Source organism: Malurus melanocephalus, unplaced genomic scaffold (assembly GCF_030028575.1).
Source record: "Malurus melanocephalus ecotype Western Australia unplaced genomic scaffold, MMel_1.1 scaffold_506, whole genome shotgun sequence".
Taxonomy (NCBI): domain Eukaryota; kingdom Metazoa; phylum Chordata; class Aves; order Passeriformes; family Maluridae; genus Malurus; species Malurus melanocephalus.
Window position 1 is genome coordinate 395,538 of NW_026623738.1, and position 23,739 is coordinate 419,276.

Genomic DNA, 23,739 nt, shown 5'->3' on the forward strand with positions numbered 1-23,739 from the left:
TGAGGAAAGCACTTGCCTGGTTGAGCTCCTGGAGGTGAGGCTGTAGGAAGGTTCAGCCTGTAGGTAGGAGTCTAGCCTTGCAGCTACAGGCCAAGGACCAGCCAGAGAACCCCAGCTAGGTAGTTACAGACATTGATTCCTTTAAATCTGTCCTCCCATGTTGAGAAGCACCATGTGTCATGGGATTTAGGGAAAATTAACTCTTATGGCTGTATTTCCAGTGCTGTCACAGGAGTCCTAGTTCTTCAAGTTGGATGTGTCTTTCCCTTCATTTGAACTTTTCCCTCGGCTCTTATTTTTGTTGTTAATCTGGGGCACATTCCTATGGTGTGGCCCTGCAGCTCCAGAAAGGTTGTGTGCCTGAGATGTTACAAGGACCATGGATTTCATAACTGTGGGTTTATAAGAGAATAATTCCCCAGGTTRCTGATGTCTGGGGGTTTATGTGTGTGGTGCATGGGTAGCTGAATGAGCCGGGTCTGTAGACCAGCTTTGGAGATGGCAGCTGATAGTAGTGTAAAGACTACTGGAGCATGGAGGGACAGCACAAAGAAAGCAGAGGATGCTTTTGGTGGGTTTTTAATAGCACTGAACTCTGAACCRTTGGTGGGTGTTGTGCAACTGCATAAAAGAAAATGGGTGACAAGTCAAACCTTTTGCACCTCTGGTGCCAAATTATGGTTGCCCAAACCACAGATAGGAGGCAGAAAGAGAAAAGAAGGATCAAAAAGCGGGTGATTTTTTTTCTCCTTCTTAATGCAGTGGGATACTCCCACTGCTGCTCTTCAGGAGGGAGCTGTAGCACTAACAGCCACTAGAACATCAAGAAGCATGAGGAATGCTTGTGTGATTTGGTGGATGATAGCTGTGGGTAGGTTTCTATTCTAGCCTAGTCCATCTTGTCCCRTGTTAAGAAGTGTAGTGCTTAAGACCTTTCCAAAAGTTGAGACCTTTACAAAACCTGCTATTTTATTCCCCTCTTCCTTTTAGCTGCTGGTACCTAGGGGTAGCTCATCGTTCCTATGTATCACAGAACCAGAATTGCAGAAATACTTAGTTTGGAAGAGACCTCTTAAGATCATGGAGTCCAGCCATTGACCTATCACCCTGTCAGTTGGACCACAGCACTTAGTGCCACATCCAGTTGTTTCTTGAAACCCTCCAGGAATGTCCCTGGGCAGCCCATTCCAATGCTTAACAGCCCTTTCTGTAAAGTTCTTCCTGATGTCYGACCTGAATTGCCACTGGCACACCTTGAGGCCATTTCCTCTCATCCTGCCACTTGTTGGTTGGGAGAAGATGCCAACCCCCACCTGGCTACARCCTACTCTCAGGCAGTTGTAGGAATGATAAGTCCCCCTGACCCTCCTTCTCTCCAGGCTAAACACCCCCAGCYCCCCCAGTCACTCCTCATTGGTCTTGTGTTCCACACCTTCCCCAGCTCCATTGCCCTTCCCTGGACATGCTCCAGCACCTCAGTGTCTTCCTTGGGGTGAGTTGCCGAGAACAGWGCGCAGGATTTGCGGTGTGGCCCGTATCGAGTACAGGGGGACAATCCCTGCCCTGGTCGTGCTGGCCACACTGTTGCTAAACAGGCCAGGATGCCATTGGCCTTCTTGGCCACCTGGGCACACATTGGCTTTTTTGATCCTCACGCCATTGGCCTTGGCCCATGATTCAGCCTGTCCAGACCCCTCCACAGAGGCTTCCCACCCTGCACAGATCGACACTCCCACCTGACATAGTCTCAGTCTGCGAASTGACTGAGGATAATCTTGATCCCTTCATCTGGATGTAGGTGTAGGTGTAAAAAGACCTTATCTTCCTGGTGCTAGCATTTTCAATATTTTTAAGTACTAGCCTTTCTAATGATTGAAAGATGCTGCGGAGGTTTCAGAAGAAATGGCACATTTGTGCAGCATAAGATAGCCCTGTCAGCAGTTCAGCAGRTGACTGCCTTGCATGTATCTGTCATGTGAAATCTGTATCCCAGCAAGGAATGTGTTGGAGTATTTTGCTTTTGACTTGTATTTTGCAACATGTAAAGCAGAACAATTAGAATGCAGCTTTACTTGAAAGGTAAATTTAGGGAGGAGAGTTGGGCTGGTGTTGTGCCAGTGGTGTAAGTTCTGATTTTATCAGTGACACAGACAAAAGGATCTAAGAATCTTGCCCAGAAGCAGAATAATAGGAATGAAAATAATTATTAAAATGAAGGTGCAGAAAGAAACTGTGGGAAGTCTTCTGTGGCACTGCAGGTGCTTCTGTTCTGTGTGCAAATTTGAGAAATACTCCAGATAAATAAAGCCAGCTTCCTTGGTTCTGCAGGAAAATCAGATGTAGGAGGCGTAAAACACTTTTTGCTAATAAATACATATAGTTCATTGATGTCAACAAAATGTCAGCAAGAACTGAATGGGGCACTGTGTAATTTAGTGACCTGGAAGGAGATGATCCTTGATTGCAGAAAGCTTCCATTACAGCTGAAGAAGTAAAACAGAATTGCATTGTAAATGATAATAATTGGTAAAACTGATGATTTGATCTAGTATGCAGCTAATTCACAGTGCAGTCATGACCCTGAGAGGCTGGTAAATGCCAGCATATTCCTTCTTGCAGGTAAGTAAGTAAGATACAGGTACACCAAGAGCAAGATTCACCACAAACTAAACCTGCCTGAAATCTCTCAGAGGGCTGTTAGTTCCTAGGYGCCTGTTACCCATGCTGCTACATGTCCATAGTGGTAGCTCTTGGGAGCTCATCAGGATGGTTTGAGCCACATGGTTTTCTCCTCCACGTAAGAGTTGGACAACACCATGGGAAAAGCAGGAGCTCTTAGAGTGAATTGGTACAGGGCAGGATTRCAGATATTCAAGCTAGAACCAGAACTGCACATATGGTAGGATTTAGATATTTATTTTTTTCCCCTTGTAAATGTATATAAGATTGTGGCAGTTCTTTGTGTCTGGCTTGATGATGTCACTGATGCTGTCAGACGGAGCTTGTCTGTGCAACAGTACCAACAAGCACCTTCCATTTTTCATGCTTGCAGATATTGCAAGGTACTGGTTGACAGTAGAGTAGGCTTGTCACGGCTTAAACCTTGTCTGAGAAGCACCCCTGTCTTAGGGAATGACAGGGAGGCAGGTCTTGCCTGTGAGGAGTGCAGGCAGCTGACCCCTGCCCKGGAGACTCTCTAGAGTGGACGCAGCAAGTCATGAGCAATACCCTTCTCCCCCTGTTTTGCTAGTGGTGAGGACCCTGTTCTGCTCTGTGGTTTTGTAGATACGCAGGAGCTCAGTTTGGTTGTGAAGACTCAGCAAGGATTGACGGTCTCACTGCTCAAAGGTAGTGTGCATGTTTCTGGRACACCTTGGCTGATCACATGCTACTTCCCCTGCTGCAACTTCTCTTGCCTTGTGGCTGTTTGCCCTTCCTAGAGGCGTGTTCAGAAAGTKCCCTCTCACCTTCAGGACACTGGCTGGGAGGAGTCATTTTATTGGTAATCCTTTCTGCTTCCAGAGAGTTGAAAGAGACTAGGCACACTGTTACAGGTTAAAAAGTAGTAGGGAACTGCAAAGTTAGATTATGTAAATCATTATTCCCATCAGTTGGTGCTGATTGAGGATTCAGAGCATTGTTTTAAACTGTGGTTGGTTTTGTCTGCTTTTACGGGGTCTGGGGTATGTGTAGGTGGCAGTCTTGGACTTCAAGTAGTTACTGGTCCACTTGAGCTTCCACCAAACACCAGCCGTGTTTCACTTTCAGCTCCTCCCTCTTCTTATCTACCACCCTGTCCAGGCTTTGGGAGGAGCAGTAGCTCATCAGAAGGTGAAAGTAATGGTCTTTCTTTTCTTTTCCAGAGGGACGGATGCTCATTCAGGACATCCCTTCCATCCCCAGCAGAGGGCACCTGGAGAGCACATCTGACTTGGTTGTGGACTCCGCCTACTACAGCAGTTTTTACCAGCCGTCCTTGTATCCTTGTTACAACAACCTGTACAACTACTCCCAGTACCAGATGGCGGTGGCCAGTGAGCCTTCCTCAAGTGAGACAGGGGGTACGATTGTAGGGTCGGCCATGAAGAACAGCCTTCGAAGCCTCCCAGCAACATACATGCCCAGCCAGTCAGGAAAACAGTGGCAGGTATGATCTTACAGAGGTGTCACATGGAAGAGTGAGGTGGACAATAAGCAGTTTCTTGGGCCTGTCTCTGACCTCCTGTTTGCTGGTTTCATGACAGTGCAAACCCAGAACCATATTCCAGGATGGCATTGGGACCTATTTTAAGAATGTTAGAATGGGTGGTTGCAATGCAGCACAGCAAAAGCAATTAAGTAGCTGGACAATGATAATGGTATAGATAAATTGGTACAAGCACAAAGGGCACTCACTTGATTTTATCTTCTGTCTTACATCACACTAGATTATGGATTGTTTTCCAGAAAAARGAGTCCAACTCTTTTCCAGCATAACATCCTGAGAGCCTCAGGTGTGATTTCTGGGAGGCTTTGCTCTTGAGAAACATGTTCTTTTCCATTCCATGTTTCACATGCGAGGTTCTGAGGTGACCCAGGAGACCTGTTGTGCTGTGGCTTGGTGGCAGTCATTTGAATGTGACRTATTGCTAATTGTGTGTTCTGGCAATGGCAGCTCCGGAGCCTGTGCTRTTGACTTGCGTAGTTCACATTACAGGCAGTACCTGAGGTGTTCAAACCAGAGCTCTGTGTACCTAGTTAGGTAGGATATAACACAAATCAAATCCTCTTACTCTAGGACTTGATAACTGTAGCCTCCAACTTGGTACCAGTCAGAAACAGAAAAAAAGGGAAATCTGCCAGTGTAGGGGATTCTTGGCAAAGTGGAAATGTTTCAGTGGCTCTGGGACTGTTTGGTTTTGGACTGCAGAGATGCTTTTTCTGTCTGAGGTTGAACTGATAAGGCTATACCGTCTGAGTCCAYGTATGTCTTTCTCCCTTGCGTAAGGACAGGAGAGGGCAGACTTCTTCTGTAGAGCATCAAGAGAGGGGAGGTTGCTTCAGCAAAGGCTGTCTTGTGAAACCACTCAGTAATGAAATGTCCACCAAAACCTTGTTTAAGGTGGACATAAGGGAATAGATAGGTCATCCTTTTTGCTGACAGAGATTTTCTCTAGACAGGTCTTTCTGGCACCAAAAGGGCATTTTAATTTTTGATACCAAGGAGCTGAAACTAACACCAGAGTGATTRCAATTACTGTAGCATTTATCTCTATTCCATATCCCTTTTTTGCCATGAGTACAGCTGTATGGGATAAAGAGCTGTCTCCTCCTTCTGTGGTGTGAGCCCACACCATGAGAATTGTCTTCTCTCAGTGTGTTAATACATGAAGGKACACCTTTTTATTTGATGGCATTGTCTCTAGCTGATGGATTTGATCACCAGACCAAGGAGAAAATTAGCCAGAGCAAGCTACAGGATTTTGTGCATAGTGATGGGTTGAGGTGCCAGATGCTTTTTTACCTCTTTCTATTTTGGTTGATTGGCCTAATTTGGTAGAGTATTTTAGATAGAAGCTTACTTCTCTAGTATCTACAGCACTTACCTTGCTGATGCATGGAGCGCTTCACAATGCAAATGAAGGGTGGAAACATTTGCCTTGTAGAAATAATGTTCTTGCAGGCTGTTAGTCCCACACTTCACCTAGCAGAGTGTTTGAGGAAGAGCTACGTGAGTATGTTAAAACATGTTAAACTTTGGAATGAAGATGTAGTGTCCTCATGGTTCTTGTCATGAACTGTCATTTGTATAAAAAGTCTTGGCTTAGAAAGTCAATGTCTCACTTGTGAGATTGCCTGTTGCTTGTGGAATCTTTGACACCCCTTAAAGAAATAAAAACAGTTGCGAAGTTTCCATTATTTTTTCTCCTCAGGCCCTGCAGAAACTAACTTCTGCTTAAGTGCCACTCAAAGTAGTGAGATACCTAAGAGGTAAATAAGGGAAAAAAGAGCTGGTTGTTGTCAAAAAGGACTGTTTTGCTTCCACCAGCAGTCTCAAAACTGTGGGTGTCCCTTGTGGGATATATCTCAATTCTATTCACCTTCAKGTGAATTTAACTGTCTACCTCATCTAAGATTTTAATTCCTTCAGAGCAAACCTTTTAGGGTACCTCAGTGCTGTTTTGCTTAGGTGTCTGTACAGAGAGAATAAAGGTGCTGCTTTTTGCCTGCGGRAGTTGATGTGTTCCCAGCGTCTAATGTCCTAAAGTAGAATTGTTATTGATGGAAGAGTCAGGAGTCGTAGGGTTTGCATACTCTTACAACAGCATAACATTGCGCAAATAATTGTAAAAAGTTTTAGTGAGAGCTAGGCTAGAAAATGTTTGATGGCAGTGGGTGTAGGGGTGCTGCAGTTGTAAAACCCTGTGTGTCACTGAAGATGGTTTGTTTTAAGGGKAATGGTTTGTTGTGAGGTCTCAGCTGCTGCATTTGGTTAAACATCAATTGTATGCATGCAGGTTACCAGCAAGGGAAGATCACAGAAATAGCGTTAAATGGAGAAGGATGAATAACTGATGAGTTTCTCTGTCAAGCACAGTAAGGAATTAAATTAAAGTTCCAATCAAAGCATGATCCTCAGCGAGGAATCAGACCTTGCTTACACCTTCAGGAGGTTTTGCTGACAAACCTGTGCCTGCTGATCCTTCCCAGAGGAAACACATAACTGTTACCTACCTCGGGACTCCTCCTGGACTGCTTGTACTGACTGAATTTGTTTTTCACATGTATTGGCTTTCTTAACCAGACTCCCATGTGAGTGAGTCTTCCTATCTGACTCATGTTGCTGGAACTGTTTAGATCAAAGTTTTTGAAATTYGATTCCTTGCCAGAATCAAGCTGGGCAGTGCTTGCTGTAACCAAATCAAGGCAGCTGGCTAAGGTGTAAGTTCATGGGAGGTTTTCTTTGATGGTAGAAGTCACCAGTGTGCTCACTGGAAGGCAGTTTATTTTAAGATGGGTAGACGAGATATCTGGCTGGTCCAAGATCACTTGGTGAAGTCTCACTCATCCTGGAATAACTTTCAGCACGCAGGGAAAATTGCATATTTAAAGTAAGCTAACTTGTGGATGCAGGCAAGGCCTTGAGCAGCCCAGCTGTCTGCTGTTTCAGAATTTAGGGAGCAAGAGAGAATAGCCAGGGAGGAAACATGTGAGTGTGTGTGGGATGAGGTGAGGATTAATGCATCATTGAGCATTGGCAAATAAACTGAATCACTGAATCTTTAATGTAGATTAATGTCAGATTTCATTAGTCTTTGTTCTTTGCAGAGGCTCGCATGCTTGAGTGGGTTCATAGAGGTACAAATATTTCATGTATTTCTCTGTAGGTTTTGTTCATCTATATAMAGTCACACCAGAAGCTGTATCCATCACGATTTGATAAGCATAGTGAAGATTATTGTTTTGGTTGAGACTCCTTTGGTCATTTATATTCTGCTGCTCCTGTCGGCTCTAAGGCAGATAATCAGATATGTCTGGTGTTGCACCTGAGGAAGAGACAAGCTTAGGCTGGGAGGAAATGTAGCAGATTTGGTGGCTACTGTACATCTCCTTTCATTCCAGTCCTGTGTGAGCATCTGGAGTCTCCCTTGAAGCTCCTGTAATTGCTCATTACAATGGGAATTTGTGTGCATTCAATCCAATTAACAGTAAAATCAGTTTGCCAGCATAAGCACTGCAAGTCAGAGTGGGTTGGTTTACTTGGAAGCTGGTGMTTCTGAAACTGGTCTCCCTGCCATAGGAAAATATGGGATTGCAGTCTTTTCTGTCACACCAAAAGCAAAACCTTGATGGACACATCTGAATCGAATCAGACTTGATTTTCTAAACTGACAAACTGCTGGTATATGACCCACATCATAAGTCTAATCTGGATTTATGAGTCAACGTCACCCAAAAAAAATGTTAAAACTTCTGGTTCATACAGCTAAACCATTAAAAATCAGCAAGATGCAGAATGTGTCCCCACACCAGGGGGCTTTTTCTTTGTTAYTCTGGTAACTCCAAGGATCCAGCTCCTCAGGCTGGTGTAGAGGTTTGTATGCATTTCAGAATTTCATTTAACTCCTTTCTTAATTTTTTAAACTTCTAATGCAGCTTGGCAAACCAGTATTATCACTTTCAGAATCCCAAGTTTTTTGTTCTTTCCTTATACCAGATTGGAGCAAAAATAAATACTTGTGAGAGACTGGGAAATTTTAACTTATTTTCTAATGTGGGATTTACATTTACCATTTGGAAACAAATATATTTAGTATTGCTGATGTAGGAAACTAGTTTTTAAGGACTTCTTACAAGTACCAAACTTGAAAAAAATGGTTTTTATTAAATTCAGAAGAATGTGGCTTCGATAGGGCAGCTAGGAGTTTGAGGAATAGCCACTTGGTAGTAAAAAAAGATGKCTCTTTCCAACTTGTGCCACCTGCTTCTCGTTCAGTTTTTCCCCAAAAAAGCCTGTATCTTAGAACTCCAGAAGTCAGTGTAAAATGTGTGCATGTGTGTGTACATTTATACACATTGTGCAAGTCACCCAAGACAGTCCCAATTTTATGTGTAAGCAGTGAGTTATATACTGTATTCAGAACATACCCTTCACACTACAGATTTATGCTAAAAGTATCCTAATGTTTCTGACAGCTCATGTGTGACATGAATGCAATCCATATTTCTTGGAGGAGCTAATCTAAGTGTTTTATTTTCCAATACTGCTGATAGGGCTATATCTCTAGGTGTCACTGCAGTTGAGGTTCTGATGGTAACATATTGTTTATGGGTCACTGCCTTTGTCTAAAAGAATAGGTTGGARCAGAATAGCAAAGGTTAATTAAGTTTGTCTATCAAGGAGGGACAGATATAGATGTTTCTTGTATTTCCTGTGCTAGAATCAAAGTAAGTCAAGGCAGGGTATCATAGACTCATTTTTCCCTTGTGCTGTAGAACGTGCTTAGCTGGTTTTAGGAATGAAACACCGTGGGCAGCATGAGTGCAGCCATAGTTTTGAGGGGTTAGCACATGGGCAATAGCATTGCAGGTTGGGAGAGTAGCAGCAGACCTGGTTTATAACTGCAGAAACTGAGGCAGGGAAGTGTTTAATAACTCGCCACAGTTATACAGCTCACAGGTGTGAGAGTGGAGATTGCTGATGACTGAGTTCCCATTTCATTGCCCAGTGGATGCCTTCTTGTCCGTGCCAGAAACCAATCAGTGAATTCTGTTGTTTGGAAGCAACAACACAAATGCAATTTTGTGCGCATTTAAATTGACTTCAAGATCAAGAYGGAAGAAGGAGTCTATTTTAAACTTTCAAGAGTTTCTCCATTATTATGGTGGTTCCATAATACTGAGTTTGGTTGAAGGGAGCTTTTGGTGAGTCATGGGTGAGATAAAAGGATGGAAATCCTGGGAAAAAATTTGGGCAAGAACATRTGGCACACCAATGGCAGAGCTGAAAGATTGCTCTTTGATCTCCTGCATTGCTTTGAAATTTTTGCAGCCCTTGTCACCCAAGAGTAGCATCCATGACCACCTCCTTTTTAGTCCTTAGAAATAAGCCCCCTAGTCAAGATCACATGCATAGTGTGAAGTTGCTGCTAAAATAACACACAATAACAGCTTGCAAGGCAGCTCCTGCAAATAAAAGAATTATACAGGTGWTGTTTTGCCTAAGTAAATATCTGAGAAAGACCATTTTCTAGTTTCTCAGGCTAGAGAAGTGAATCATCACTTGAGCCTGCTTTCCTGTTTCTGGTTTGGCCACCTCSTCAGCTCTTTCTCCATTAAGAAGATATGCAGAGGTTATGCAGATGCTTCCAGAATCTTGGAAAGAGGAGCTGGGCTTTACATGCTCTTCCACCAGCWATTGAGAAAAGTTTTTTACAGGAATGGTCAAATGCAAGAGCGTTTTCCTCATGTTTTCCCTGAATTTTGCTATGTATTCTGTCACTATTGGACATAGCTGGAGGGCTGCACTGGCTATTTTACTCAGTGTTGAACAAATGCTGTTGCCAGCTTGTCTGTGTGAGGGCAAATTGTAACAACCTCCCAGTTCCTCAGAGTGGCTGTACAAGGCATGGGGAAAGAATTTCCAATCATGGTCTCCTAAGCAGTCCATATTTGTTCATGAATTTTAAGCATCCTACTGTTGCTTGCAGTACGTCTTTGAAATGTTACTGAGTGTGTGCTGTGTTGTACAATTAAGGGGAGCCTGTAAATGTTGCATAAGCCAGCTGTGCTGCTCCGATGATGTGTCTCCCACTGCGGTTTGTGAGGTACTTCGTGAATCCTGCAGCTGGAGCAAGGCACAAGCAGTGTGTGGATGAAAGGAAAGCAGTTTAGGAGCTCAGCTTTCCCTCTGCAAAGAGAAGTGCATGCCCTTCCCTTCCACAGCTCTTGCTCACCTGTAATATGCCTTGTTCTTTCAGCGTCTAGTCTGCAGTGACACAAACCAGAGTGGTTTGTGAGACTGTCTCAGCTCATGCCTGTCTGAGCTTTATTGTAGGGCTGGAATGGGCAAGGGAGGCAGAAGGAGACACCAGAATCCCAGGCATTCTCCTCCTATGATCCCTGCATGACCTCAGAACTCTCCCTGGATAGCACCTAGTTCATGACTGTAATGTTTGGAAGGCTGAACTGCCTCAGGTTGAAAATAATCTGACCTCCCCAAGGCTGTCTTGATATCCCTTTCTGGCATCCAAAAACCTGAAAGATTCTACAGAGCTGCAGGAGTTAATACAGAGCAAATGTCCCTTCTTGTGAGGGAGTGGTCTCCTAAGCCCCCTTTTTAATGCAGTGCTAAGGTCAAGAATTTTTACAACTTGTTTTTTTATTGTTACTGTAAAATAGGATTGCTAAGCACTATAAAAAGGAAACCTTATGGTTCAGATTTACTGTGATGTGGATTCTAAACAGTTTAATAAAACAAACCCCAAAGCTTTTAGATTTTCCTCAGTGGTTAATACACAGCATATTCTTTGCAGAGCCAAGCCTCTGGCTGTCGGTCGAACTGTGGTTTGTAGACTTGGTGTGGGTAATAAGATTATAAAACATGTCTCTTGCTAGCCAGCTACCGCACACTAATAATAATAGTAGTAATAATTCATTGCATCTAGAGATTTAAGAAATGGAGAAAACCCCTGAAAGAAGCTTTGAAAGAGGTGCATCGCTGCATGCACTCTGTAGGGAGGGAAAACGTGTGCATGATTAGTTCAGTGCCAGGGAGTGATCCCTCCATTTTGTTACAGCTGAAATAATGCTGTCTCCTGCAGCGTTCTCTCAGTTGTACATGTGCACATGTGGCTTTGGGCAAGGGAGGGGTGGAGATGTGAGGTCCATGGATGCTGCCCTACCCCACCAAGCGAAGGAAGACAGTATGTGCAACACAGCAGGCAGAGAGGAGTTCAYGTTTCATGGTACTTCCAGAGCTGTTGAGCTTTGCAGTTGTGCAGATTCAAAATGCCCTTTGGACTGTGCTTTTGAGCAGTTTGTGTTGCACAGAGGCAGTGTGGGTTTTTGTTGAGCCTGTCTTGTTTCCAAAGAGGAGAAGTGCCCTTAGAAGATCAGAGGTGATGTCAGTGGTCTTTTGAGTTCAGGTTTCCTCAGGATGGCTCATTAAATTTTTGAGGAGCAATTTACTATTTATTCTGGATGAAACTTCAGTGCATGTTCTGCATGTGGAGGAATGTATTTTAAGTATTGCTTTAATTTAAAATGGAAAAACTCTTTTAACTTTCACAGACCAAAATCAAGTCCCTCAGTACACGTGCAAATATATGTGACTGTGCTGCTGTCAGAAGTCAGGTGGAGGTGCGCTTTGCTTCCTGTGAGCAGCTGTCATTCTCTTTCTCTCTGCATTTARTCTCACTGCAAACCTGCCTCAGATAGTACCGACAGGATTTTGTGTGGCTCGGGCCACATTATTTCCAGATAGGCATATGAAAGTGGTCATGGAAYTCTTACAGGGACTCCTGGAAAACAAGAGGTGACCGCATTCTGGCTGATTCTGGCAGGTGCCGGTGGCTCCTGCTGCCAGGACCAGCCCCTGGCGGTCTGCTGGCATGGAGAAGCCAGCTGGGACAGCCTCCCCTGCTCCCTGGCTCTGAGCTTTGCAGCCTGGGAGGGGCTCCAGGCGCAGCTGGCTGGGACCCCAGGGAGCCAAAGTGGAGCAGGCAGAGCTGCTCCAGCTGAGGTGAGACATGCTGGAAAGGCTGTCAAGCATGTCCTCTTACACAAACATTTTGTAATGGCATAGCTAGATGTGCTTTATTGTTGGTACTGCTACTGTCATAACTGGTACAAAACTCTGATATTTTGTCTCTGGCCAGAATCTTACCATTCACTCTCCAGCATACTTAGGGAAGCCAGCTGGTGTTACCTTTTCTATTGAAAATGTTAATCTTGTGAAGTGTTTTGGCTGCATTTTTGGASCACAAGGGCCACCTGGCCTTTTGTAGGGCTTTGTAACAAATAATAGGGGTTGGTAGTTCTTTCATAAAACATAAATTTAAAAAAGCCTTACCACCTCTGTGAGAAGRCCTGTTTGGATGATTTCAGGGCATTAGAGTGGGGTAAAATCTGATTTCTGAGTGTTGTCACTTTGCTGTAGTCTACAGAAGGGAGGTAGGGGTTATCTGGCGGATGCTCTGCTGACATGGCAGACCTGCTGGCTGGTGTCCAGCTGTAGCTCCACTACTGGCTTCCTATGTAGTCTAAACACAACATGCTTTTTTTCAGTAACTCAGGAAAGCATGTTTCCCATCTAATGATCTTGTAAGAAAAACAGTGTGCTTGTGTGTCTGTGTGGGCGTTGTAAGAGAAACAGTGAGTTAATGTGTGTTTGTGTCACTGTTCAATACCATGGAATGTATCCTGTGAGAGTCGGCTGATGGGACTGTTCTGCTCASCCACCCAGTAGGTCCCTGGCAGAGTAGTTACCACCAGTCTGAGGTGCGTTAGTCTTTAGGTGGGTATAGGAGCTGGATGGACACTTGACCTCTGGCAGTGGCCGGGTGCATACACTTGTCTGTGCCATAAGCTGGAGACTTGTCAGGAAGCTGCAGTGAAGGGTACTTGCATGTGTGCCAGATGCATCTCCATCTGCAGTTAGGATGAAACAGCCATAGGTACGCTGCTGCTGCTGCTGCTGCTGCTGCTGCTGCTGGGTCACATCCCATACCACCTGTAGCTGGTCAGAGTGGGCACACTGAACCCACCAAATCAAAAACTCAAGGTCAGCGTGTCAGAATTTTACTTCCCATCCACCCACTGTGACCTCCTTCAAAGCCAGTGGCAGGGAAAGAGGGGGGAGGTAGTGGGATGCCCCTGTGGCACCGGGGCTTGGCTTTCACAGGCTGCTGTTGCATTTTTCTCTCCCAACAGGTGAAGAGCGTGGAGAGACACCACGCTGTCAGCTCCCAGTACCGCATGTGTTCCTACTATCCACCTGCTTCCTACCTGGGGCAGGGGGTTGGCGCTCCCATGTGCCTCCCCCAAATCCTGACCTCTGAGGACATCCCTTCCTCCTCGGAGTCAAAAGTGAGAGGTGAGTACACCCACTGAGGTGTGTGGGTCCACCTTGCATTGGACCCATGCGCAGAAAGTGTGGGTTGCTGCTGGGAAGGAAGCTAAGCATCAGAAAGTAGCTGTTTCATTAATAGTGGCTGATTCCTGGAAGGCTTGTAGTGTGGTCTCAAAGTGAGGCTGGTCATGGAGCGTTGTGCAGCGTTGTACTTCAGAAGTCTCATGGTTCTGTAGTCCAGTCAGTTGTACCTTCTCCACTTGTGTCTCCTAAATTGTGCAGTCACTTCAGATGGCTGTCTTTGGTGCTTGCCACCTGGCTACTTAATTACAGCATGTTACTTAATTTAAAACAACTGCAGATAGGTCTTTCTTTCCTTATTGTGTTTCAGGCTCTCGTAAGGATTACTGTAATCTGCAGTTCTCTCCTGCGCTGGTGAATTTACCCTGTGGTTTTCACAGTGTTTCTTGCACTTCCGTGTTCCCTTATTCCTGTAGCAGACACAGGTGCTAACATGGCTTGCTGGAGTAATCCAGCTCCACTGAGCTGCCTTTCCGTTACTGAATCAGATCACTAACTGATACTAGGGACACAAGAAGAGAAACAGAGAATAAAATCTTCAGACATTCTTCAGCATTCAAAGGTAGCCTGAGCCAGGACAATAAGCTTTTCACTCATTTTGTTTCTCTGTACCAATCAGTGAACTTGACAGTTCAATTTTCTGTAGTATGTAGGAAGTATTTATTATCATTTACTTTACATTTGCCAAGTTTTAGTGGGTTGTTCTGGTTTGCTTTTTTTTTTTTTACAGTTGCACCACTGGTAACAGCATCCATCCTGCTTTGCTTCTCTGATCTCCTACATTTCAATTAGTCTTCTCCTCTTTCTGTCTGGTGGAAGGATGTATGTTGTGTAGGTTCCATAATTGTTTTCAGTCATGGTCTTTCTGTGGCTGAAGTCATAGTGTCCATTTTCGTTTGTGTTGTGAGGTTGTCATGACAGGACCTTAAGGATTCAAATGATGTTTTGGAAGGTGAATCATCATATCTCTGGCTTGTGTAAATTGGCACTGAACCTTGGTATTCACTCATTTCAGAATCATGTATGTTGAGGCAGTGGTTGTTCTTTTGTAGTGGTTGTGGCTAAAAGTCTTCCAACTAACTGTGACATATCAGATAGATGAAGAAACAACACATGGTGTGATGAAACCTTAGACTTTTCCTCCTTCTCCAGTAGTTTTAAATGGCTTAGAGAAATCAGTGATCCTTGGTTCATTTTCCTTCTCTTTTCTTCAACTTTATTTTATTCCCTCTTTTCTAACCACCACTGAACAGTGACGTCTTCCTTTCTGCCCATTGGTTGGAGAAGCAGTTGGTTTTATGCTCAACTGCAGTTGACACTTTTTCTTGCATCCATCACTACTAACTCACTAAGAAGTCTTACCAGGTGAGTGTTTTTAAAAATAGACAAAAGACCTTACACACTTTGTTCCCAAATGCACTTCAGTAATTTTTCATCACTCTAGAAAAAAATTATATGTAATGTTCCACTGATTTTTAAACTGCATAAATACTGTATTTTCAATAATTCCTGACTGGTTCTCCAGACACTATTCCACACACAGATATTGTTCCCTAAGTTACACCATCAATCAGAAACCGACAAGCAGTGAGATGTAATTTACTGAGATCAAACAGCATTTTCCAGACTCTGAAGAAGTGTTTTTCCATAGCAGGGAGCTAGTGGGTGAGAGAGGCACCAGTGTTTTTGGAAGAAATTTGAACCTGTGAGCAGGGTCATAGCCAACAGGCTTCTTAAAAGCATCTTCTTTTTTCTTATACATGTTTTTCGAAGAGATGACTGTTTTTACTTTTTCTGTCTACAGTCAAAATAATAGGCCTGGTAAATACATGATTTACTCTCCCATGACATTTTTCTTCCAGTGCTTTTCACAGACCTCAGAGGCTTAGTGGTTGCTACTTTCTGCAGACAACTCTAGTATATGTTTTAAACAAACAATATTTTATTCATTCCTTTCGTATGCATGAAGTGGTAATCATGCTCAGAGGCTTCTTTTCTAAATATACATGTTGATGGATTTTAGGTCCAGAAGGTAACATTAGAGTCACCTGTTCTGTTACATAATGTAGACTTTCACGTAAACTCCTGCAGCAAACCTCTGACTATATTTTTAAGATCTCTGTGAAGACTTACGTACTGTTAAACCAAAAATTCTGTAACAGTGTGCCTAGAAGAGCTACAGGTCAAAATTAAAAACTGACTTTCTAGCCACATTTTCAAAGCATTTGAAATGCGCATGTTTAGCAAAAATGGCTGTTAAGTTCCCAGGCATGAATCTGCAGTGGTCTTAAAACACACACCTACAGTCTATTACCCACACTTCAGCTGTAACTTCAGCATTATGGAGGCTTTGCCAGTTCATGTGTTAGGATATTCGATTTGATATTTGAGTCAGACAATTTAATTAATTTTGTTTTGGTAAGTTAACTGCCTGCTTAGACCAGTTACAATAAAAGGGAGGAGAAATGAACTAGCAGGTCACTGATCTGCACTGTCTTTCTGTCAATGAGTGAAGATCTCAGGAAGCTTCTAGCACTTGTACAGGACTCACATGTTACACTGCCTTACATATAGTAATGGGCTGACATTTTCTGTGTGGCAAAATACCATCGGTCTACCTTGTGCAGTCTGAAGTGTTTCCAAATAAAATGTTTTGCTTCCGTCTAAGCACAGCTGCTGTGCTTTCAGCAGAAACTGGAAAAATTGGGAGAAAAAGCAGCGACAAATGGCAAAAGGATATTTTTAGAGGGCTTTCTCAGGTCACCAAGTTTTAGGCAGTAATTTCTAGGCTGGAGAGGGATTTTGCACTCAATACTGCAAGATACTTCCTTCTTCTTTCTCCTGCAAAAGCAATGGGAGGAAAATAGATCTGAGAAATTGTCAAATCTTATTGCATGTGAAGCATAGTTTAAAACTTCAGAAGACAAGGTGGGAAGTGGGGAAATGAGAGTGGGACACAACAAGGTATTTCATCTCTAAAAACCAAGTACTTTATTCCCATTGATTTCTGTGGGACAGTTGCATTCTTTTTTGGTTTTTTTTTTTTAATGAACCTTTTTAGGATTGGCTCACTGCCCAGACTAGGATAACACTTTCCACTGATTTTCAGTCAGCCTCTCTAACACTTACACTTGTGAAATAACCTGTGCAAGACCTTGGTTTGAGAGAGCAAGAAAACACATGCAAGGACATGCCTCACTGTGGGTCCTGTTTCCACTGTGTGAAAGCTCAGCACTTGCATATCTGGGTGAAAGTGTTTTCTGGGTTTGGGGAAGTGGCAGAAGGAAATAACATTCAAATAGAAAGATGCAAAGGATGAACATCCCTGTGTCTGCAGACACTGGATTTTAGAGTAGTTACCTGGTCTTAAAGTTTGCATGGAGTAAAACCTTCTCTGTGTCATCATTGTGTGAAACGTTGAGGTAATTACACCACATGTCTGGGCAGGGTGAAAAAGATGTCTTGCATTTAAAATTTTGTTCTAGCTGCTGGACAGACTTGAATTTTTTATTTTCCTGTCTTAAGTGTCATGATAGTTGGAAACACAAGTAGTGAAGCACTGGAGCAGTTCTATGTTTGCAGCTTAAAAAATAAGCAGGAGTCAGCAAGTCCTTCTTGGACTTGGATGTAGAAAACAATTGATACTTGGATGTAGAAAACATCGACAGTTTCGTGTAAATAAGCAAGCACAATTTTATGAAGAACATTTCTGATAACAAGTTGTTTTTTTTGTCAGCATAATGGCTTCCAGCACTAAAACAGTTTTTCACAGTCCGTTCTAGAATTCAAATGGCATGTCTCCCCAGTTTTGCAGTTGTGGAAAAGAAAGAGAGAGATTTCCAGGATCTGCATTCTAAGACACGTGCATCTCTGCTTGGATGCTGTATCAACAGCAATACAAAGCCATGGGAGAAGCCCAGCCAGTCGGGAGCAGCTCTGTAAAGAGCCTCTTCCAATGGTTTCACAAGAAGAGGCATGTTGGAAGCAGTCTCCCTGCTTAAGATAGAAAGTTTTGCTTTGACAAAATGCAAGGAATTGCTATGTGCCCCTGAATTGCTGGAGTGCAAGGAATGCTATGTGCCCCTGAAAATGCTTGAGAGGTGGGAAGTTTGGATGTTTTCTTTCCTTCCTTTCCTTTCTTTGAGCTGGGGTTTTGTGCATCAGTGTTACTCTCCTTTTTTTTTGGCAGCATCCTATATATCTTATTTTACATGAACATATACCCCTGAAGTGAATGCCATGCCAAATAAGTAACACTTCAGAGCCTTCAGCCAGGTGGTACCTGCCTGTAGGATCAGAGAGGTTAACAGGTCCTGGTAAGCAAAGGGTCACTGAGACCATTTCCTTGAACCTGAACTGCTTTCTGCAAGCCTCGAAGTTACAAAGACGTTACTGCAAACAAAGCAGGCTGGTTTGATATGGCTAAGAAATTACCCCAAAGAACAGCAAAAAGCCTTGCCTCTGTCTGTTCTTAACTTGCAGCCACCTGGGAAGATGCACTGATGTAGCTTAGGAATTGGGGAGCAGTTGTAGCAAATAGCCCAAATTCCCTTCTGTCAGCTGGCTAGCCCCAGTCTGTGTAAGCTTAAGAGCAGCTGTTTCAGTCCCAGGTGGTCTGGGTGTTGCCAGGTATGAGAGGACTACTACTACTTCTTTTCTGTGCACCTCTTTGGAGAGTTGAGTTTGGAGGGGATTTCAGCAGCAGAGTGTATGGGGAGGATAAAATTTTGCACGCAGAAGTTCAGCAGTATTTAGGTTTTGTGTTATGTATGTGTGTCTATCTGTGCATCTTTTGCTTTAAAAGTAACCTCAAGAATCTTTGTCATTAATGATGAAAGAGCAGGCAGTGTTTGCTGAAAACTCGATTCTCTCCTTTCCACTATCACTTTATGTCGATATTTTAAAATTGATTCTGAAATAATGCAAAAGAAGAGGAGAGGGGTAATTCTATAAATCTGTCGATCTTGAACAGTTAGTTCAAATGAGTCACTTGAACTTGGGGCAACTGTTTATTTTTTTTTTGTGTGTTCTCATTTTTGCTTCTTGCAGTCCTCAGTGGCTGTGCTGCATCCAACTTCCCTTTGGTACTGGTTACAAGGAGGGTGAGCAGATTTCATACTGCATTTCTGCATGCCTTAATTATATTGCTGGTTTTGCATGTGCATTTGCATGTGCATTGCATCATAGATCTCCTTAGACAAATGACTTTTTAATATGTCATTTTCAATAAAAAATTCAATTTTGGGTGTAGCTGAACAGTTGTTGAGCATGGCCATTTTTAAAATCTTTTAAACTGATCAGGTTGCTAACCTGATTCATGGCTGTATTAACCATACTTGAAATTTCAGTAGTTGTAAYAGCAGCTGTCAAAATACATTTGAGAATGTGAGGCATGTTCAATACAAGCTCTGATAACTCATTTTACTGTGTATTGAAGTCTTTTTATAAATTACTGGTCTGAGTTCTAAATAAGATTGTATTAGTGAAGATTTGAGCTAAAGAATTAAAGTTATTTTACATACTCTGATATTAATTCCTGGAAATAAAGTAATACGAACATTTCTTTGATTCTGCTTTAGTTCAGTCCTGATTAAAAGGCTCAGTTTAGTAGTTTCTTCTCTAAATGCAACATTTATGTTATGCTCACTCAGAAGCACGCAGAGCAGCTTTGCATTGGATGGTTGCAGAATTAAAGGCTTGTTTCACAGCTTTGTTGATTCACAGGTTTTGCTGATTCATGTCAAGGCGACTGACAAGCCCTTGTTGTTCGATCTGGGAGAAGCTGCTGGTCCTGCTGCAAGAGCAGTAGAAAAAAACTGTATTTTTGAAGGCCTTCCTCCTTTTTTTGCAGGAACACAGATATTTCTGGACTGAGGCTTTAGCATCCCCTAGCAGGAATTTTAAGCTCTCCTGGAAACTGTATGTCAGTGCTTTCATTTTTCAGCATCTTTAACAAGGGAAAGTGGGACAACCTGAATCCTCAGTGAATGCCACTGGCACCCCATCCCCTCACACCTGCAAAACCATATGCACCGAGAAGGGGATCAGACTGGATAGTTGTCAGAGAGTTTGTTTTCATGGGATGTGTTTGTTCTATTTTTAGTATTTTGTGTGGATCAAAGGATTCATGGTCTTTGAAACCGAAGCCTGCGTTTTGTTACAAATTACAGGCTTTGAGTTGGTAAAACAAGGATTTGAAGAAAGTCCTTCTGTTCTGAAGAAACTCAAATCAGTGGTACAGTTGGCGAAGGCAGTGACAGATCCAAAGGAGTACATTTATATGTACTGCCAAAATGGACTTTCTTCCGTTTCTTTCTACGAAAAGAAGTTTGCATGGTCCCATTAATCCTCATCTAGAAGGCTCAGGGGCTGCTCAGGCAGTGGAAGAGTGGTGCCACCTTGATAGCACTGGGTCCTGCACAGGGCGTCAGCATCTCTCTTGTGCACCTGCCAGGGTGCTCTCCTGGAATACCTGATGGTTCTGTTGGCATTCCCTGGACACCGTCCCTCTTCTGCTTTACATTTTCTTAACAGAGGATGGTTTCTCAGTGCCACTTGCAGTTTACAAGCATTTCAGAGCTGCATGGTGAGAGACCAGTGGTTTATACCCACTGCACTCCTGGACTTAACTTTCTGCATGTATGAGCTGCTCTTCATGTAGAATGGTGAATGTTACTATAGCCGATGAGGCTCTGTGGATTTTTTTCCCACACTTTAAAGGATGTTGGGTCCTTCACTGAAAAAATTCAGCACTGTCAGTTGAGCTGCTTTCATTTACACCTGGTGTGGCTTTGATCCTCTTATTTTACTACCTCTGGATACAGATCTTTTCCCACTGTAACACAAATCAAACTTTTCCATAAAGTGATAAAACAAATGAAGATGTCTTGTCAGGATGGTAGTGATTACCCAGGCATGATTTGTAATTGTAACAGTGATACCGCTCACCTCTTTGCTTTGCTTTGCTTTAATGTGCAGTTGCATCCTTGTAACTTGGCTGGTTAAGGGAAGAGAGAAGTCCGTAATCGGCCATAATCTTTACAGTGCATGAGAGCCTGTCTAGATCACCTTGCAGTTCATGCCTATTTCGCAGCTCAGGTGGGAGTCTCTATCTGACTTAGGTCTTCTGCAGCTTCTTTGGCTTTTTAAGTAAGTAACCCTGTGCAGATTGTGAGAAGCTCTAGCAACAGAAGGATTTGTTACTAAGCTCTAAAGAAAAGGGGTAAGAAAAGGTCAGAATTACTAAGACTTTCTAGTGTAGATTGACGTTTCCTCTTGCAGGGAGTCAAATGGTGACTCTTGAAGAGATTGTTGCAATCCATGTTGCTGTTCYCAGACTGATCTCAAGGGAAACAAAGAAGGGCAGCATCCATCCCTGCTGCTATGCTTGCGTGCCATGAGTAGTTTTCTATCTTTTGCTTTCCCCTGTCACRAAAGCAAACTTCTGAGAGGGCAGAATAGAAGTAGCTTTCCTACAAGCAGTGGACAAAGTTGATGAGGAATGTTGGAGTCCTGTGTGTAACTGCATAGGATAACAGGGAATCAGCATGTGGGAGCARGACCAGGCAGCCCATCTGTTTTATAAGTATATATATTTATATTGCATGTGTAAATAATACCAGGGTATGTTGCCTGCACATGATGTATGTAACCCTGGGGAACAGGGTAGGGGACAGATACCAAGGCTACTTAATGGGCTTTCTTAGTTTTTTCAACCATTAGTGTGCCTGCCTGTCGAACGTTTTTAATTCTATGCTTCAGTGTAGCTGATGAGCTTATTGCCAGTGCTCCTTGCAGGCATAGCTCAGGCCAAGTACAAGTTGAATAACCTTCAGGAAAGCTGTGCTGTCCTTCTGTCGGCCGCTGTCTTTGAAAATTGCCTGCAGAGTTAGTGAGCAGGAACAGTTAAGATTTACAAACAATGATGAAGCTTGTCATGCATCTTTCACCATTCATCATCTGGGTGCCGTGGCTGGGCGGTGAAGTGTTCTTCATAAAAACCAGCTCAGTGTGAAATACACCTCGCAGCAATGTTTACTGCTCTGAAACTCGTCAGCAGCCCTTTATAGTAAATCCAGATTGCGATGTGACATTACAGTATATCATTGCAGAGCGCGCTGGGGTTTACACTAGGAATGAGTGCAGTTCACACCAGATGAGATGTCGAAATTGAGTTATGTAGGAATTTGGCTGTTATATGGGGATAGCTTTTGTTTTCTGAGGACTGAAAGTTAGCTTTATATATATAATATATATAATCTACACATACCTGCACTTGTGTGTGGGTGCCCATATCGATATACTTGGATATAAGGATACACATACACTRCGTGCACATTCTATATACAAAGATCACATATGCTTGAACATACATTTTGCTGGCAGGACCCTATCTTATGTTTGTGGTGTTAGTAAGTATTTCAGTATTTTGTTGAAGTGCTGCATTTTAGCATTATCTCTTCAGTAGCCTTTTATTTTCAAATAATTCTATTTTCAGGAATTTTTCTATCTATGGCAGAGATGATGCAATTGTCTGSTAACCACTGAAACAGAGCTGAAAAGGTTTGGGGTTTTTGTAGGGGTTTTGTGTGTGAATGTCTCCTAGAGCTGGGAAGATGAGGCTTTGAGCAGAAGATTTGGGGAAAACTTAGGCACAAACTTTAAAATACAAGAACTGCAGAAGTTACTGTACACCTGGCTGTGTGCTGGGATTGCACATTTTCTCCCTTTTCATGTTAGTCCATTCAGCTGCAGTGTGTACACAGGGTCATGGAGAATAAGATAAGTGCAGTGACATATGTGAGAAGTCAGTGCAAAATATAACCAAGACACTTGGTGTATCAGTAAATTGAGACKGAGTCTTTGGAGGTATGTGTTGTTTTGGGGGTCTGGTGGTCTGAGAAATACCTCTGGAGTTGTGCAGTAATGGCWGCATGAAGTGGAAAGCATACTGTGCTGGTTGGCCTACAGACAAGGACAATAACTTGCTTCAGTTAGTGTTTTGGTGGTAATTAACTGATGAAAAAAAGAAGAAAATATTTGAGACAGATCAGTGAAGTTTTTAAGTTTTTTCTGTGATTTTGTGGTTTTACTTCAGTGCTGTTATGCAGAGCCTGTGAATYAAGTTGTATTTCACTGTCTTCAGTGCTGTGACTGCTTTGTCTTCTCTTTGAAGATAAACAGTTTGAAGTAAAGCTGGCATTTTCTGGAATCTTCACTGAAGTCTTTTGGTTTTATTATGGCCTGACTTCTCAACCAGAGGTGGAGACATATTTGAAATACTGTTAAATTTAATTGTAGATTTCTGAGACCTGTGCTCAKGTATTAAATACAGTTGAGAAGTGGAAAAAGGAGTGAGATTTCAGTTGTTAAYTACTGGACAGGAGGGATAACTATGCTTCATTTGTCCTCCTGAGCCATTTTCAGTTCCTACACTTGTTTTTGCTTTAAGTGCTAATCCTGCAGTGAAATTTTATTTTTATAGCTTTACATAGACAAAAGAGATTTCCAGGGGTTAAAGCAGGAATTAGAAAAAATACTCTAGGTGCCACATTAACAGTGTCCACTGCAGTGTTAGCATTCAGTTGTTACTCTCCAGACATCTCCAAATTTGAGTTAAATGGGTGTGAGCCAGGACTAAGGGAGAAAAACGGGTATTTTGTAGGCCAGGTCATGTCACTTAATTGTATGTTGTTTTCTCACATGAAGGTCTAGTGGTGGCGGTGACATTTTGTTATGGTGACCCTGCAAAGAGTCAGAGCAGATGTTATTTATAGGGCAATGTAAAAATAGTCCAAAAGAACTGGCTCAGAATAGGGGGGGAAAAATACACCACAAATTAGCTAACAGTATGTTGGCTGATTATAATGACTTACCTTATAGCATCCAAGAATTGTCAATCATACCTTAATGTTTATAGAAGTGAAAAGTCAATGTGTAGTTGTTTAATTTGACATGACTCTCAGGTTGAGAAAGTGTAATCGCTGGAGGGGACAGTTAAGTAGCTGTGCTCCGTGTCAGCCTGTCTCGSTCCGACTGCTGCACTAAACGCTTTCCTGATGAGCGATAGATTTGTTTAAATACCAGGATAATTGCTAGCTACAGCA

The 23,739-nt window shown here is 42.8% G+C and overlaps 1 protein-coding gene across 1 annotated transcript in view; it reads left to right on the forward strand.

The window, feature by feature from the left end:
- DMRT1 (doublesex and mab-3 related transcription factor 1) overlaps positions 1 to 23,739 on the forward strand; it is a 57,647-nt gene that overhangs the window by 19,628 nt on the left and 14,280 nt on the right. Inside the window, exons 3-4 of the mRNA XM_057381356.1 lie at positions 3,864 to 4,147; positions 13,414 to 13,576. Of these exons, the coding sequence (XP_057237339.1) occupies positions 3,864 to 4,147; positions 13,414 to 13,576 (447 nt within the window). The remainder of the gene's footprint in view (positions 1 to 3,863; positions 4,148 to 13,413; positions 13,577 to 23,739) is intronic.